This window comes from Salvelinus fontinalis, chromosome 11, assembly GCF_029448725.1.
Source record: "Salvelinus fontinalis isolate EN_2023a chromosome 11, ASM2944872v1, whole genome shotgun sequence".
Lineage (NCBI taxonomy): Eukaryota > Metazoa > Chordata > Actinopteri > Salmoniformes > Salmonidae > Salvelinus > Salvelinus fontinalis.
This window is the reverse complement of record NC_074675.1, coordinates 11,373,117-11,389,544: the sequence shown is the minus strand read 5'-3', so window position 1 is coordinate 11,389,544 and position 16,428 is coordinate 11,373,117. Positions and strand designations below refer to the sequence as shown.

The 16,428-nt window shown below is 47.8% G+C and overlaps 1 protein-coding gene across 4 annotated transcripts; it reads left to right on the top strand.

The window, feature by feature from the left end:
* Positions 1 to 5: 5 nt before the first annotated feature.
* On the top strand, positions 6 to 15,799 carry vezt (vezatin, adherens junctions transmembrane protein). Of its 4 annotated transcripts, none has more exons than XM_055937439.1 (12): positions 6 to 180; positions 1,889 to 2,026; positions 5,721 to 5,810; positions 5,946 to 6,130; positions 6,294 to 6,578; positions 7,110 to 7,256; positions 7,508 to 7,655; positions 11,184 to 11,533; positions 12,159 to 12,352; positions 12,763 to 12,863; positions 12,982 to 13,189; positions 13,302 to 15,799. In XM_055937439.1, exons 1-12 carry the CDS (start codon positions 145 to 147, stop codon positions 13,859 to 13,861), a joined length of 2,442 nt encoding a protein of 813 aa, XP_055793414.1. In that variant the 5' UTR covers positions 6 to 144; the 3' UTR covers positions 13,862 to 15,799. The 4 variants fall into 4 exon arrangements, with proteins under 4 accessions (XP_055793414.1, XP_055793412.1, XP_055793413.1 ...); XM_055937437.1 differs by having other exon boundaries at positions 7,098 to 7,256; XM_055937438.1 differs by lacking the exon at positions 6 to 180 and adding an exon at positions 200 to 629.
* The last annotated feature ends 629 nt before the right edge of the window (positions 15,800 to 16,428 follow it).

Genomic DNA, 16,428 nt, shown 5'->3' with positions numbered 1-16,428 from the left:
ATTGTGGGAAGTGTTGTTTTGCCGAGGAGTTTGTTTTGTGCGGCTAACAGGGGCTAGCAACTGCTTCAAATGTTCACTTCTTGTCGTTTATAAACGACTACAATCCCAGAATGCGTAACGGTTGGATATCGATGGCAGAGAGCAATGACTGAGGAGTTTGATGAAGATGTGGTATTTGAGGTTTGTGTTTTTATTCAGGCACATATGTTCCGTTAACGCGTAGTGCAGTGTGTCAAGCCCGAGTTTGTATAGGTTTTCTGATTCATTCTGCGTGATGAAATTGGCGTGGTTGACCAGACTGTCAGAGTAGCTTGCTCGCTAACGTTAGCTAGCTTATTAGCATGGCCATGAGAAACGTTTACCCATTGGCGTTTACACACCCCTGTTATGCGTAGCTGAGACATAAATCCGAGCTAAATTGGCCGTGTAGCCTAGCCAATCCTGCCTGACTGCTAAGAAGCTTTTGTTATCATGGGGCAGTGTGCTGTTTCATCATCTTAGCTGGCGTGGAGAGTGTGTGTCTGATCGGTGCTTTATGCGACGTAGGAAGGGAATAACGTTAGCTGTTCGAAACATCTGACAGCCTGATGTGTCAACATGTGCGCCGCCGATACCGTCCGATCATGCAAGTGAGTAACTTTAGCCCATCATGTCATGCTTGGATCGGGGTGTGTAATCATGATAACGTATTATAGGTGGATCTATCAAGGTAGACAAATGGCTTGCTATCCAGATGTAGAAGCACGGAGATGTTTCGGTTTCTCTCATCCTACGGATGAGGAGCGTCCGCAGCTGGTTGGAAATTGGGTCAGGTGTCTCCTTGGTAAAATTAGAGCATAAAATTGGTTATTTTTTCTTAATTGTGGGCAAATTGTTGTTATGCCAGTGCCGAGTGCCAGTACGTTGTTCTAGGGGCAATCAGAGGAGAGGTAGAGATCAAAAGGCCCACTTTGCTGCTGCACATCTCTCTATTGTAGGGAGATTGAGGTGGGAGTCTGACCTGGGATGCTGTCATGCAGGACAGTGATTTGCTCATCCCTGCTGGCAACAGACACACGCACACACTTCCAGTCAGTCCCACTTTAAGCTGAGCTTTAACACTTGATCGTGATGAATGCTCTTTTATGCAAGGATTTTAGATTATTGTGTTTGTTTAATTCCATCGCTGAATTGAAATAATGGACTTTGGAGCAGATTAGGTGTAAGAAACGGGTATTGAAAGAGGCAAGATGCTTAGGGCCAGGGGGAGGTTTAGGGATGGGTTGTGCACATACATGGGGTGTTCTGTTCTCTTCTAGGCTTTTAACATTGGCATATCTTTGCTCAGCGGAAGTCTAGCCCTTAGCTAACTCGTCCCATGTTTCCAAAAACCATAGCTAATCCATAAAAAACAAGCAGCTGCACACAGTAATACAATTAGTTGCCCATGGTGACCAAGACTTGAGCAGAGAGAATAGATTATTTCCTTTTCTAGTTTGTCATCTGAGTGGCTGTTGTGCCCGCAGCATCAAGGTCTCTGTGTTTATGTATGGAAGTCAAGTGTGAAAGAGCGTGACTGAAATCTGCATGGATTGCAAGGCGAATGGGAGAGAGGGTGGAGAATGAGCGTATGAGTCCAGACGGTAATTGGAACGTAACGCTACAGCAGACCAGGGATCGTCTTCCTGCCACTTGCAGTGCTGGCTGGGTTGTGACACTTCTAAGAATAGCTGCCTGTATATTGGGAAATCTGTAACAGAGAATTGGGAAGAGCAGCAACAAAAGCTGATATTTGTCTAAATCTCTCTCTCCTCCCCCATCATCCTTCTACCCTCTTTTTTTCTCTTCCCCCTCTGTCTCTCTTTATCTCTCTCTCTCTCTACACACTCTTCCCTCTCTCTCTTTCCAGAACTCTCCGCTCTTCCACTACCTGCAGGATCTAGGACACACAGACTTTGAGGCGTGTCCCACAGTGTCTCAGGGGGACGAGTGTGGAGGAGGAGAGGGGGGGACGACCTCTCTCCAGGACAGCCTGTCCAAACCCACAGTGAGTGACCCCCCCCCCCCCCACACACACACACACACACACACACAAACACACCCATCACTGCTACCATAAGGAACCCCCACTATGATCGCATAGCCTTGGGGTGTTGTATGTGTGCTTGACCAACTCCCTGTACATTCATGCAGGCAGACAGAAAGTAATTACATCTGCTATTGATTCCAAACAATGAAACATATCACACACACTCACTCACTCCTTCACACTCATACACGGCTGCCAGACAGACAAGACAGGGATCATGGAGGAAAGGGAGCAACAGATTCAGAGCAAGGTATTTGTCTGTTCTACACACACGCACACACACTACTGTCCCCTATTCCAGGGATAGGCTCTGTCTATTTGGTCACATTTCTCTATTAGTGCTGAGGGGAATTCCTAGTCCTGTTTAGGAAACTCTGTAAAAGGAAAAGTCTTTCTGTCCTCTCTCTCGCGCTCCCTCTCTCTCTCTCGCGCTCCCTCTCTCTCTCTCGCGCTCCCTCTCTCTCTCGCGCGCTCCCTCTCTCTCTCTCGCGCTCCCTCTCTCTCTCTCGCGCTCCCTCTCTCTCTCTCGCGCTCCCTCTCTCTCTCTCGCGCTCCCTCTCTCTCTCTCGCGCTCCCTCTCTCTCTCTCGCGCTCCCTCTCTCTCTCTCGCGCTCCCTCTCTCTCTCTCGCGCTCCCTCTCTCTCTCTCGCTGATTCACTGGGGCTGAATTAGATTACTGATATCTGGAGTGCATTAAAGTCTTCTACGGTCATGCTGTTGTGTGTTAGTGTGTACATGTATTTGTCCGACCTTGTTTTTACTTGTGTGAACATGTGTATGCCTCTGTGGTGTGAGTGGCTTGTGTGATATGTACTATATTATACATATGCACAATCATAGCGCTTTGCTAATAATACCCAGCTACTGTATAGCATGCAGTCATTTAAAAACACTTTAGAGCCCTCAAGCAATGTTTGAAACATCTTGAACACACCCCTGTTTCTATGTAGGGGGACAGGGTCCTGGCCAGCGTGTGGTCACATGACTGAGTGCATTCCTTTTCCTGTTTCTGTATTTTTTCCCCTGTGTGGGACAGGAAATGATGTCACATTAGCCTCCTCTGGGAACTTTCCGTCCGTGTCATGCTTCCTCTCTGAGAGCCTCTTATTCGGAGGAGCGTTTGGGAATTATTCTCATAGAGGACTCATCATGGATATAACCCGTTTAAACATGGACGTTGCCATTGTTATTGGGCATTGCCATCATCCACCACCATTTTTAACTAGTCAAGTAGTCAACTGGATGGGGATTCCTATGGGTTAATGGCAAAGATATGGTTATTCCTTGTCCAACATCCTGTAGCCCAGATAGAGATTGTGTGTGTGCGTGCGTGCGTGCGTGCGCGCTAATATGGACGATTGCCTGGTGTATATTTGATTTCCAGACAGTCAGAGGCCAACACTGGTTATCTGCTCCTGTTTAGCACAGACTGGGCCTGTTTAGCACAAACTGGGCCTGTTTAGCACACACTGGGTCTGTTTAGCACACACTGGGTCTGTTTAGCACACACTGGGTCTGTTTAGCACACACTGGGCCTGAAAATCCTCCACATTTGTGAATGAAATAGGATTTCCAAAATGTTTGATGGCACGTGGGGCACATTGATGTTATTTTACAGAACTAAATGTCACACTAGACTAGAGCATTGTATGACATCAAATGAGGTTAGTAAGGAGAGAGGGGGAGGAATATGGGAATCTGTCAGTGTGCCATCTGAATAAAAGGTTCTTTATGCCACAATTTCCTGCTGATTCTACCAATGGGAATGTATATATATGTTGCCTTTTTGCATGTGTCATGTCAGATAAGTCACGACGAGACAGCTAACTGAAGAGAGCGAAGGCAGGACAAGGTCAGTTGAAGTTTATTGGCAATAAAAACTTCACCGCCAGCCTGCCTAGTCTCCTCTTTCAAATCCTGGAGTCATAAGAGAGTGAGATGGAGAGAAGATCAAGTGTTGAGGATTGTTTTATGGCAATATGGATATAAGATTTAGAACACATACATAAATGTCACACTCTCTTCCTCTGCCTCTTTCACTCCCCCTACACTCTCTCTCTCTCCCCCTACACTCTCTACACACACACACACACACACACACGTCTTTGCAGAGTCTTTTTTCCATTCTCTCACACGGCAGACGGGGAGCACAAAGACTCGGGAATGTTCCCCTGGGTGACGCCAGTGGCATACTAAAGAGTAGGACCAGGAAATGAACTGTACTTACTAGTGATGTGTTGGTTGTTTGTGTCACTGTGTTTGCATTCCGCTGTGTGTGTGTTTTTCTGTGTGGCCGGTCTCTGTCTCCTGCCTTAATGTTTGGATGGGGAATATGAGATTGAGATGAGTGAGTAGTAGAGAATGAAAACGCCTACATGGGCCTCCCCTTTCACGACTAACACACACTACCCTTTCCCTGGTGGGTGGTTTCGTAACCATGTTCTGTTCCTGCTGTTGTTGGTTGTTCAGTGTAGCGTGAACACCCAGTCCTGCAGCTCAGACTCAGACCCATAATCAATAGCCCTGCAGCCTACTGGCCAATAACACACTGTGTCCCAATCTCCCAATAACAGTCATTCAGGGTAGAAAACACACCCAAGCCAGTCTGAATCAATAGTAAGGGTGAAGTTGCCCGTAGACGCTGATCTTGGTTCAGTTTAGCATTTCCCACACTAATGGTTAATGTTAGGATTGGGAGAGGGTGAGCTGATCCTAGACCTGTACAGAGTGGAAACTTCTTCATGAACAACTGTAGCCTGGCTGGAACACTGAATCCCTACAGGCCTGGGTCAAAAATAGCGCACTATATATAGGGAATAGGCTGCCATTTGGGACTCAGCCTGAAATATGCCTCCTTAGTGGGGATGTTGCCTGATACTGATAGTACCAATGACTGTATGGGATAGTACTGCTACTTTCCCCAAGGGATAGAAAATACTGTGAGGAAAATAAGCTATTCTCATCACTAGATTGTGTGACTCGCTGTAGGCATTTTAATTCACTCACTCTTCACACTATTATGGCTAAATGAAGGGGATCAGGATTTCTAATATAGATATTTGGGAGAATTGTTTAGTTAATAGCAGCATATCAAATTGTACAATTTAGTTGGAATGGTCATAATTACTCTGTTTGTTTGCTAGTGATTAGAATATCGTTCTGTTTACTTTGTTTGTTTACAGTGAATCTCCTATTGGAGCCTGGCAGACTATCAACTAGGGGGGAATGGATGGTGTTTGTGTGTGTTGGGGGAGGGGAGGGGGGGAGGGGAGGGGGGGGGAGTCCACACACACACACACACACACACACACACACACACACACACACACACACACACACACACACACACACACACACACACACACACAATCAGTCACTCATGGTTGGTGTGTCAAAGAGCCTGTTTTCTGAGATATGCCCTGGAATTAAGAAAATGTTTTGTGTGTGTGTGTGTGTTATGAGCATTATTTGTGGTTGATGGCCAGAGCTCATTCCCCAGTTTGCTCTCACAGATGTAGTAGGCTGTGTTGTCTGCTGTTAGTATGAAGGATGTGTGACTTATTCATTTGCAGAATTATGCCCGGTTGATTACTCTGTTCTCCTTATTAGCTCCAGTCTCTTCCCCACCTGACCCATCCTCTGTTATTGGCAGGGACGACGTCTATGGAGATTGGCTGATGCCTTGTGGAGGCGGAGCCCGTTCCACCAGGCTGCCTCTGCCCATAGGCTGGAGCAGCAGCTGGTAAGGGTCACCATGGGACTAACCATAGAACTTTAAGTGACTTCATCCCAAAGACACATGTTCTTATATTCTTTCTCTCTGTGTCCTCTTCCTCTCCCTCCATCCCTCTTTCATTCTCTCTCTCCTTCCCTATAGGACTGTGTGTTTGGCCAGTACACGGTGCGGTGTATCCTGGACCAGGATGTGTTGCTCCAGGAGGATGTGGAGCTGATTGAGCTGTTAGACCCCAGCCTGCTCACCCTGGGCGCCTCGCCCTCCGGCTCACCCAGACGAGACAACTCCCTGCCCTGCCCGCGCCTCCTCGCCTCACCCTCGCAATGGTACGCCCCAAACACAGATCCTAACATAGTCACACACACACACACATAAATATCTACATGTTCACACAGCAGACACTAACATTCCATCTCTTTCTGTTTTGGTTTTCTTTCTTTCTCTCTTTCTTTCTCTCTCTTTCTCTCTCTTTCTCTCTTTTTCTCTCAGGGACTTAGCGGTGCTGGTGGGCCTGGCTGCAGTGTTACTAGGCCTGTCCTCTCTCTCTGACGGGGCCTGGTCTCTGGCTGTGATCCCGTGGTGTGCTGCAGTCATGGGCTGGGTGGGGCTGCGAGGGGCGGGGCTGTGGAGGCAGGGGAGGATGCAGAGGACAGCACACGCCCAGGCCTCCGAGCTGCAGACCATGGTGCTGAACAGTAAGGCTCTGACCAGCCTGGCCCGCAAGTCCCTGAGACTACTACAGGAGACAGAGGTCATCTCTCGAGGGTTTACCCTGTAAGTGGACCATTTGATCTACTATCTATCTACTTCATCCATAGTGGTAGTGTGCATCCTCACTTTCCTACTCATGTTGTAAGTGTGCATGCTAACTCTGCTGTGAGTCACATACTCTGTCCCTAACGTTACTGTCCACTTTCACCCACTAGCACTTTCATCTACCCAACTATAAGGTTAGCACTTAGGCTAGTACCTATTATTATCTTAGTTTATCATTACCTGAAAGGCCCACTTTTTACCTTTCCTTGCCTGTCCCACAGCCCGTTCCTCCCCACCCTATTCTCTGTTTCACTGTTCAGTTTCTGTAGTATTGTCGGTAGGACAGCATTGTAACTGTATTCATCTTTGTTTGTTTTGTGATAGCATTTTGTCATAACCGTGTCGTATGTTGTTAGCCTGTACTGTTGTGTCTCAGTCTTAAATGTGTTATTAGCATGTTGTTAGCATGTCGTGTTGCGTGTGCTTCCCTGCCTTTCTGGGACGTCTGCACAGTTGTATCACATTTCACTTGTCAAGTCTGCTCGACAGGGTGAGTGCGGCCAGCTCCTTTAGCAGGGCGGGGCTGGGGGCGGGGCCACGGGGGCAGCAGTTGATTGGCCTGCGGAAGGCGGTGTATCGTGTGCTCCGCTCGGCCTTCAGAGCCTCCCGCCGAGCCACCTGCCACATGCTCAAAGCATATCCTCCACGCACACACACTCGGAGAGGAAAAGGTGTTAATTTTCAAATAGAGAGGGGATATTGCCAGACTCAACTTATGCAGGAATTAAACAATGCAAGCACTAAATATTGATTTCTACCAGTAACCTTTTGGTGTTATACTTGAGTGAATGTGTGTTAGAGGATATATTCTGTTTGACCAATTTGGCAGGTAATTTAGTATATGAGTGTCAATCTGTGAGCTGATGGGCTCCTTAACTAGTACCCACGTACCCCCTGAACTCTGAGATCGACAATGTGACCAACTACGTGTCTGCGGTGCCTCTGAAGGAGCTGGGGATGGGCCTGGGGACAGAGCACCTAACTGACGAGGAGGCACAGGAGCTCACCGATGACTACAGCCTCCCTGCCCTCAAGGTAAGATCCACCTACCTGAACCACGAGAGAGAAAGAGATAGGGACGTTAGGAAGGAAGGAAGATGAGATTGGGTTAGATTTGGGATAGAGAACTTACTTTTATATAGATAGCGAGTCCGACGAGAAGGATTTCCTGCTTTCACTGGAACAGGCACAGATTTACATTTACATTTACATTTAAGTCATTTAGCAGACGCTCTTATCCAGAGCGACTTACAAATTGAGATCCACGCCTTTTGCGTGAAGAAAAGACGCCGGAAAAGGGGACGCAGATCGGGGATCCATCTGAGAACCCGGAGGCGAGTGAGTAAACTCCCAATGCCTTCCATTCTCCTTGCTAACGTGCAATCGTTAAAAAATAAAATTGATGACATATTATTAAGATTATCCTACCAACGGGACATTAAAAACTGTAACATCCTATGTTTCACGGAGACAAGGCTTAACGAAGAAACAGACAATATAGAGCTGGCGTGATTTTCCATGCACCGGTAGAAAAGAGACGCTACCACATGGTAAGACGAGGGGTGGGGGTGTTTGTCTTTCTGTCAATAACAGCTGGTGCGCAATGTCTAATATTAAAAAAGTATCGAGGCATTGCTCGCCTGAGGTAGAGTACCTTATGATCAGTTGTCGACCACACTATCTACTAAGAGAGTTCTCATCTGCATTATTCGTAGCCGTAGACCGCTATCAACCAACTCTATAAGGCCATGGGCTCCTTAATTAGTACCCACGTACCCAAAGAAGAAAATGCTCACCCAGAAGCGGCACTCCTAGTGACCGGGGACTTTAATGCAGGTGAACTTAAATCAGTTTTACCACATTTTTACCAACATGTCACATGTGCAACCAGGGGGGAAAAAATCCTAGACCACCTTTACTCCACACACAGAGATAAATACAAAGCTCTCCCCCGCCCTCCATTTGGCAAATCAGACCACAATTCTGTCCTCCTAATTCCTGTTTACAAGCAAAAACGAAAGCAGGAAGTACCAGTGACTCGCTCAATACGGAACTGGTCAGATGACGCGGATGCTACACTACAGGCAGTGTTGCCAACTTAGCGACTCTGTCGCTTATTTAGCGAGTATTCAGACCCCTCTAGCGACACATTTTCAAAAAATCGACTAGTGACCTTTTTTGGTGTTATTGGAGACTTTTGGAGACTGACGTGAAAGCACATATCGCTCTTACTCTTCTCAACGAGCAGCGGGTGCTGCCGTGGGCCCCACCCCCAAAGCACTCACAGGCGGCTCAGTCCTCGCGCAGCAGTCCCTCCCAGCTGCAGTCAGAGCAGGAGATGTTCACCCCTCCGCGTCCAGACTGCAAATGAATCGCGCATGCAGGAAGCAGCCGCTGGCTGATCCCGCCCTGGCTTACATTCAGGGCAGGATGTAAATGTAAAATGTTCTTTGTCTAAAATAAATCACTGCACAAAAATAAATCACTGCATTTGACTCACACAGCGCCAGTCACTTACTCACCTTGTCCACTGTGTGTGTGCCTCTGTGACATAAGCTAAACATCTAGCTGGCTAGCTCATCATGTCTCAGTCTAAACTGTACACTCAAAAATACAGAAAGGAGTGGGAATCAAACCCTGAATTCAAAGGCTGGTTGAAGCCGTTTATTGGAGATGATACATGGGCATACTGCCTGTATTGTAAGGCTGATTTCTACGCCAAACTTAGTGATGTAAAAAAACACATGACAACTCAAAAACATACTCAAAAGGCAAAGCCTTATAACAGTTCCACCCAAAACAAGCTGCCATTTATGGTTTAAAAAATTGGCTCTGCAAAAAAGGCTGAGGCCACCATGGCATTAGCTATCGCTGAACACTGTTCCATGCTGGCATGTGATCACATTGGAGAAGCATGTAGAGCTGCTTTCTCAGACTCCACTGCTGCTACCCACATCAAAATGCACAGGACAAAGTGCACCGAAATTATTAATGGTGTTCTAGCACCATACTTAATGAAAAAGTTGGTTGCAGATGTGGGTGACCAGCGTTTCAGCCTCCTCCTCAATGAGTCCACGGATGTAAGTGTTTCTAAGTACCTGGGGGTTGTGATAAGGTACTTTAGTGACACCAAGCAGACAATTGTATCAACATTTCTGGGGCTTGTTGAGTTGGAGGGAGGAGATGCCAAATCTATAGCCCGTGCTGTTGTGGCTTTCCTCGAAGTGTTGTCTTAAAAAAGAGAAACTCCTCGGGATAGCGACTGACAATGCCTCTGTTATGACGGAGATTAACAATGGGGTCCATAAAGTGCTGAAGGAGGAGTATGGACTCAAATATCTGGTTCTTATTCCCTGTGTGCCACTCTTTGCAGCTTGCTCATTTGTAGTTCTTAACATATTTTGGGTGTTTTTTACTCTTTTTTTTTTTTGTCTCTCCCACGGCATTATTCCTCTCTCCTACAGCATCCATCACAATTACATGCACATGGTCAATTATGCAAATTAGGTGATGGTGTCATTTAGCGACTTTTAGGACAGCCAATAGCTACTTTCCTTACTGAGGAGTTGGCAACACTGACTACAGGACTGTTTTGCTAGCACAGACTGGAATATGTTCCGGGATTCATCTAATGGCATTGAGTACTACACCACCTCAGCCATTGGCTTCATCAATAAGTGCATCGATGATGTCGTCCCCACAGTGACTGTACGTACATATCCCAACCAGAAGCCATGGATTACAGGCAACATCCGCATCGAGCTAAAGGGTAGAGCTGCCGCTTTCAAGGAGCGGGAGACTAATCCGGACACTTATAAGAAATCCCGCTATGCCCTCAGATTAACCATCAAACAAGCAAACCGTCAATACAGGATTAAGATTGAATCCTACTACACCGGCTCTGACTCTCGTCCCCATAGTCCCTGTGCCCAAGGAAGCGAAGGTAACCTGCCTAAATGACACTGCTGTACACTTGTACACTGCTGCTACTCGCTGTTTGTTTGTTACCTATGCATAGTCACTTCGCCACCACCTACATGTACAGATTACCTCTGTGGATCTGTTGGGGCGGTATGCGGAATTGGAGTGGGTCTAGGGTGCCAGGGAGGATGCTGTTGATGTGAGCCATGACCAGCCTTTCAAAGCACTTCATGGCTACCGACGTGAGTGCCACGGGGCGGTAATCATTTAGGCAGGTTATCTTCGCTTCCTTGGGTACAGGGACTATGGTGGTACCGGTGCCCCCTGTATATAGCCTCGTTATTCTTATTGTGTTACTTTTTATTTTAGCTTACTTGGTCAATATTTTCTTCTTCTTGAACTGCACTGTTGGTTAGGTGCTTGTAAGTAAGCATTTCACGGTAAAGTCTACACTTGTTCTATTCGGCGCATGTGGCAAATAAAGTTTGATTTGATAGTGGAAGAAAGAGTAGAAGAGAAGCATGATGAGAAAGATAGAAGGAAGAGATAATTTAGATGCAGGTCGATTGGTGAAATGAGGGGCATTGTCAGAGTGAGGGTGTTAGCTACTCTGTTTGTCCCTGTGGGCTTGCCGTCCTCCAGGTGCTGTTCCAGTTGTGGGTGGGGCAGAGCTCAGAATGTTTCCGCCGATTGGCCCTGCTACTGTCACCACGACGACTGGAGGAGCCCAGGGAAGACTGGGTTAAAGGTGAAACCCCTCCACCGCCCATACACCGCTCTGTTGCCACGGTGACACAGCCTCTCCACGGTGCCCTGGCCAGTTGCCTAGGCGACCTGCAGCGTAGCTACGAGTTCCACCGGTACTTTGAGACGCAGCATCGGACGCAGGGCTCGGACAGGGTGGGGCGCGCTCAACAGAAATGCAGAGAGCTCAACACACTGCACACGTCTGTACGCAGCCTGCAGCTGCATCTCAGGGCCCTGCTCAACGAGTGAGTCAAACCTAACCCTCCTAACCCTAACACCTGTTACTCTTTACCCTCCTCACCCCTCAGTCTAAAGGCGTCAGTATGCTTCAGTTCGGCTGGCGTGAAACAAACGAGAGTGCTCGCATACTCCCTTAATGGACCTTCGCTTGGAAAAAGAGGCAATAGTATTGTTTGTCCATTTTGGATGCCGTAGCCAGTATACACTTCCTCAAAATAGCCTGAATTAATGTAAGATAACTCAATAAATCTGTCATTAATTTTGACGTTTTTGCAGAGGAGATCTTAGTCACACAATTTTACATCTAACTGCAGTATTTCTCAATGGAAACAAGTTGTCTCTCGTTGAATGACAACAGAAACTTTATTGAAGAATCCCTACTGTTGACCAATCTCCGACGAAGGGGCGTAATACCGACTTCGGCTTGCCTTGAGAAAAAATGTTGTGTGCTGAAGTCCAAAACCAACTAAAGCGTCACAAAATGTAGTCATAATATATGCACAAACTCGTCCGAACTGTTTCGGCTGGATAGCATGCGGGCGCCTTTAGCCCCCTTTCCTTACCCCACTCACCCCATCATCCTCTCCTCACTCCCCCTCCCCTCATCTCACCTCCTCTTCCCCCCACTAGGATGATTATTCTGGAGGATGACCTGGAGAAGCTGATGGTGACTAAGGAGGCGGTGGAGGTGACTGTGGAGGGCTACCAGGACCTCCAGGAGCGTCTCGGCCACCTGCAGCCCCACATGCAGGCCAGCGCCGGATGCTGGGAGGACACAGTGGGCCAAGTGGAGCGCATGCTGAGGAGAGCTAACACCTGCCCAGGTGAAGAACACACACTACCTTTATTAGGCTTAGATAGTTAACGCAGCTGACCAGTTGAGAGCTGACAGGCCCTGATATTGGGTCTGAATACTGGACCCCCCCCTTCCCCAGGTTTCCATGGTTACAGTGGAAGAGTTATTTTTAGTCAGTACTTCCTCCCCCCCCGCCCAGCCTAGAGACTATTCAGAGTCAGTGAGGAAGTGGCTCCTTCAAATATAGGATAAGAGCCAGACCTCGCAGGGAAGGGAGGGAACAATGGCCTAGTTTCACCACAGACTGTTTCAGCACATTTTAGAGGTCTACTCTTTGGGAGCAGGGAGCAAGTTGTGTACACGAGTGTGTGTGTGTGTGTGTGTGTACACATACCTGTATGTGTGTGTAATACGTTCTATCCATCCTTTCTCTTTCAGGAACTCCTGATGGTCCAGAGCAGTGTCTCCCTCCTGTGCCATGCACCCCTGCCCCAACCTACACCCTCATCCTGGACAGGGACCCCGTGCCTGAGGAGCAGGTACTGAACCTCACCACTCACTGTGGATCTACACACACACACAGACACACACACTCAACTAGGTGCCAGTAGTGTGTCTTTATGTGTAATGGGTCTTTCCTGCCCTCTGATTGGCCAGGAGCTGGAAGCGTACGTGTCGGACTCAGAGGATGAGAACGGGTGGGCGGGGTCGGTGGTTGACATGCTGTCTCCCGAGGAACGAGAGCGCCAGCGGCGGGAGAGGGAGGAGTCTCGGCGCGTCCTATCGGAGCTCAAAGCCGTGCTGGGCCAGCGGGCGTCCGAGGGCGAGAGGAGGAAGTGGAAACAGCTGCTCTTCAACGACCAAGGTCTCGCTCCGCCTACCCACAATGCACCTCTCTGCCTCTGCCGCTCCTTTAGTTCTCTGTCTCTTTCTCTCATTTCATGTGATCATTTAATGATGTTTCTTTTGTCTCCTAGCGGCCGTGATGCCTATCGTTTCCGCGGAAACTTCTATCGAATATCAGATGCCCTCCGACCCATTGGACGCTCTGACCCTTGTGGGCGTAGCCAAACCAGGTGTCGCTGAGGGAAACCACCTATCGGAAAGGCTGAACGACGATGAGGAAGACTGGGTCAGGGACGAGCGCCCCCTCACAGAGGCAGAGGAAAAAGCACTTACAGAGTTCTGCTGTGGTGAGGCGGAGGAAAAGGGGGAGGAGGGTGAAGGTTGGGCTTCTGTCCCAGCCGGGACGGGCCATTCGCGACTCTACCAATACGACGGGCTGCCTGACGAGGGGGCGGGACTGAACGAGCCTGACCTATTGCAGCCCCGGGTCCCCGCCATCACGGTGATGGACAGGCTGACGGAACTACACGGCTCGGCAGCACTCAGCTTTAATTCTGCCCTCGCCGCCCAGGTGGCAGCACGTTCATACACCTTCGCCAACATGGAGGAGCAGACGTTTGGAGACAGCGGAGAAGAGGATGAGGGAGAGAAGCGTTCGCTGCCTGATGGACAAACATGTGAGAAGGACTAGAGTCTAAACCCTCCTGCTTTACGGAGCTTTAAACAGAATAGTTATGGACAGACAGGCTCCTGTATTTATGTCTGACCCCACTCCTGGGTTATTTATTGCGGCTGTCCGTTTCCTTGACTCCATGGGTCTCTGTCATGTCTTCATCGGTGTGTATGATTGCGTGAGTGCGTGCTTGTGAGTGAGAAAGCATTGTGTGTATGCGATGTCTGACTGTTTGTGAGTTTTAAGAAGAGCACTACACCACTTTATGTTACACTCCTCCACCCATGCGTCCATACTTTATTCACAATCCCCCTGTGGCCGCTCTCCTGTGCTACTCAGGTATCAGAACCACAAGACAAACTCTGACCTCACCGTCACAACCTAAGGATCCCCTGTAGCTATTAGAGGCAGAGAGACTTGGTTATAGCATCAAATACATTTTCTCTAACTATTGACCAGTACCTTTCCGTTGTATGTTAACGTTGCTCTAACAGTTTAGCATATTGATGTCTGGGTCGAAAAGCCTGATTTAGCTAAATGATTATTATAATTTTGACCACATCACTCCCTATATGACTCCTGTATTGACAGGCAGTCTGATGTGTGGTTGCTCTATTGAACGTGTGCACGGCAGCCCAGGGCAGAATGCTCAGGTACTGAATCACTGACCGAGGGCTGAATGTAAGATGTTTCTATATACACACACACACACACACACAGATGTTACTGCACACACACACACAGATGTTACTGTACACACACACCACGCTGTAAAAGGAGAAGGAGAGGTACATTTCAAAGAGAGCAAGGCAAAGCTATTTTTATTACTACTGTTTTATTTCTGGTCTGCCTCTCTGAGTCTGCATTTCTACACACTCCCCGCCTCACTAGGAATGGCCCTATAACTGCAAAGATGTGTTGGCTAAAACACCTGTCACTCAACCTACAGCAACCAATGAGCAGACGGAGACGTCAGAGAGAAGGGTGGACATAGTTGACCTTGTAAAATGGACTAGCCTACCAGGTTTGGAAATATTTTTACATATTGTGTGTTGTTTTTATTTGAGAGCTGAATATGGTCAGGCAGTGTATTGCTGTGAAATGAAATTTATCCCCATCCACTAAAGAACCAAACACATTCACAGTGCTTATTTCCCCAATGGTCTCGTCAAGTGCTCATCTGATGAGGGGATGATAACTGGGTGATTATTGAGGTAAAGTGTTGTACTACCTCATGCCACCCCTACTGCACCTACAATGAAATCTGTTCCGTGGGTGTCTGTAACTCCCTATCTACTACATGTATCTCAGATCTGAATTGTTTGTGTCAGAACGTTTTGGTTCTGTCTTGAGTACATCTGTAAATGTTTCCATGGAGATTGTACCACTGTATCTGGGGCGGCAGGTAGCCTAGTGGTTAGAGCGTTGGGCCAGTAACCGAAAGGTTGCTGGATAGTATCCCCGAGCTGACAAGGTTCAAATCTGTCGTTCTGCCCCTGAACAAGGCAGTTAACCCACTGTTCCCCGGTAGGCCGTCATTGTAAGTAAGAATTTGTTCTTAACTGACTTGCCTAGTTAAATAAAGGTTGCATTTAAAAAAATATATAAAAAAATCTCTATCCCCTGTCTCAGCATCTGTGTTTCCATAACGCTCACTCACTAGAATGTGATCCAACTTTATTGATTTGGGGATTGAGTTTGGGACCGTTATTACAGAGTGTCCTGGAATGCTACTATCGTTGATTACAATTAATTAGAGTGATGGTTCGATGATGATGATCGAAGGACAGCATGTGCTCATTGACTGCACAGATGATTCCGCTTGTGTGTGTCCGGGGGTGTCTGACCTCCCCCACCGTGTCTGTCTTGCCTTCCAGCCCTCCCCCATATGTCCCCTTCCTGAAGTGAGTTCTGTCCCTCCTACATTTCAGTTGTAAAATAAAATGCTATTCTGGAGCTGACTGTCTTTTGTCTCTCTCTTTTTAAATTGGTCTCTCTTTCTTTCTCTCAGCTGCCTGAGACTGACCCTAACCCCAGGGGGAAGGGGGTTAGGAGAGGAGTGGTAGGGGTGAGGGTCAGCGTAGTGTGAGGGTTACCTGATCTTTTGTGGAGTCCCACATTTGTCTGACCTAGAACAGCTGGTGATCCCTGTAAGACCCTGACCCCAGCCTGCAGACACACACACACACACACATATCTCTCACACATTTAAATGCATTTAGCTGTTGTAAATAGTCCCAGGTTAACTTCCTATACAATTAGTGTGTCTGTGTGAAATTGAAACCTCAAGGATCTGTCTTGAGGTAGACCAAACAGCCCCTCTAGCTTTATTGTGTGTGTCCCTGTGGCAGTGTGTGTCCCAGTATCAGCCACCCTGTGAAACACAAACCCAATCAGTCCATGCTAGACAGGCTGCTAGAGAACAGAAAGAGAGAGGGTTGTCTGAGATACCTAATGAGGCTTCCCCTGGTGTGGAAGTACATGAGGTATTATTAGGGGCAGAGCAAAAATGTCCATCTTCACACTGCAAAAGCCACATTTAGACTGAACAGAGCAGCAGTGTGTGTCTCCAACAACCCAGCTGT

What these genes read in the sequence shown, in the direction of transcription:
- vezt (XM_055937436.1), top strand. Translation starts at nt 588, where the DNA reads ATGTGTCAACATGTGCGCCGCCGATACCGTCCGATCATGCAA. An exon ending in ATAGGCTGGAGCAGCAGCTG is followed by an intron (nt 5,811 to 5,945) that starts GTAAGGGTCACC and finishes CCTTCCCTATAG; the next exon opens with GACTGTGTGTTTGGCCAGTA. An exon ending in ACCCCGTGCCTGAGGAGCAG is followed by an intron (nt 12,864 to 12,981) that starts GTACTGAACCTC and finishes CTGATTGGCCAG; the next exon opens with GAGCTGGAAGCGTACGTGTC.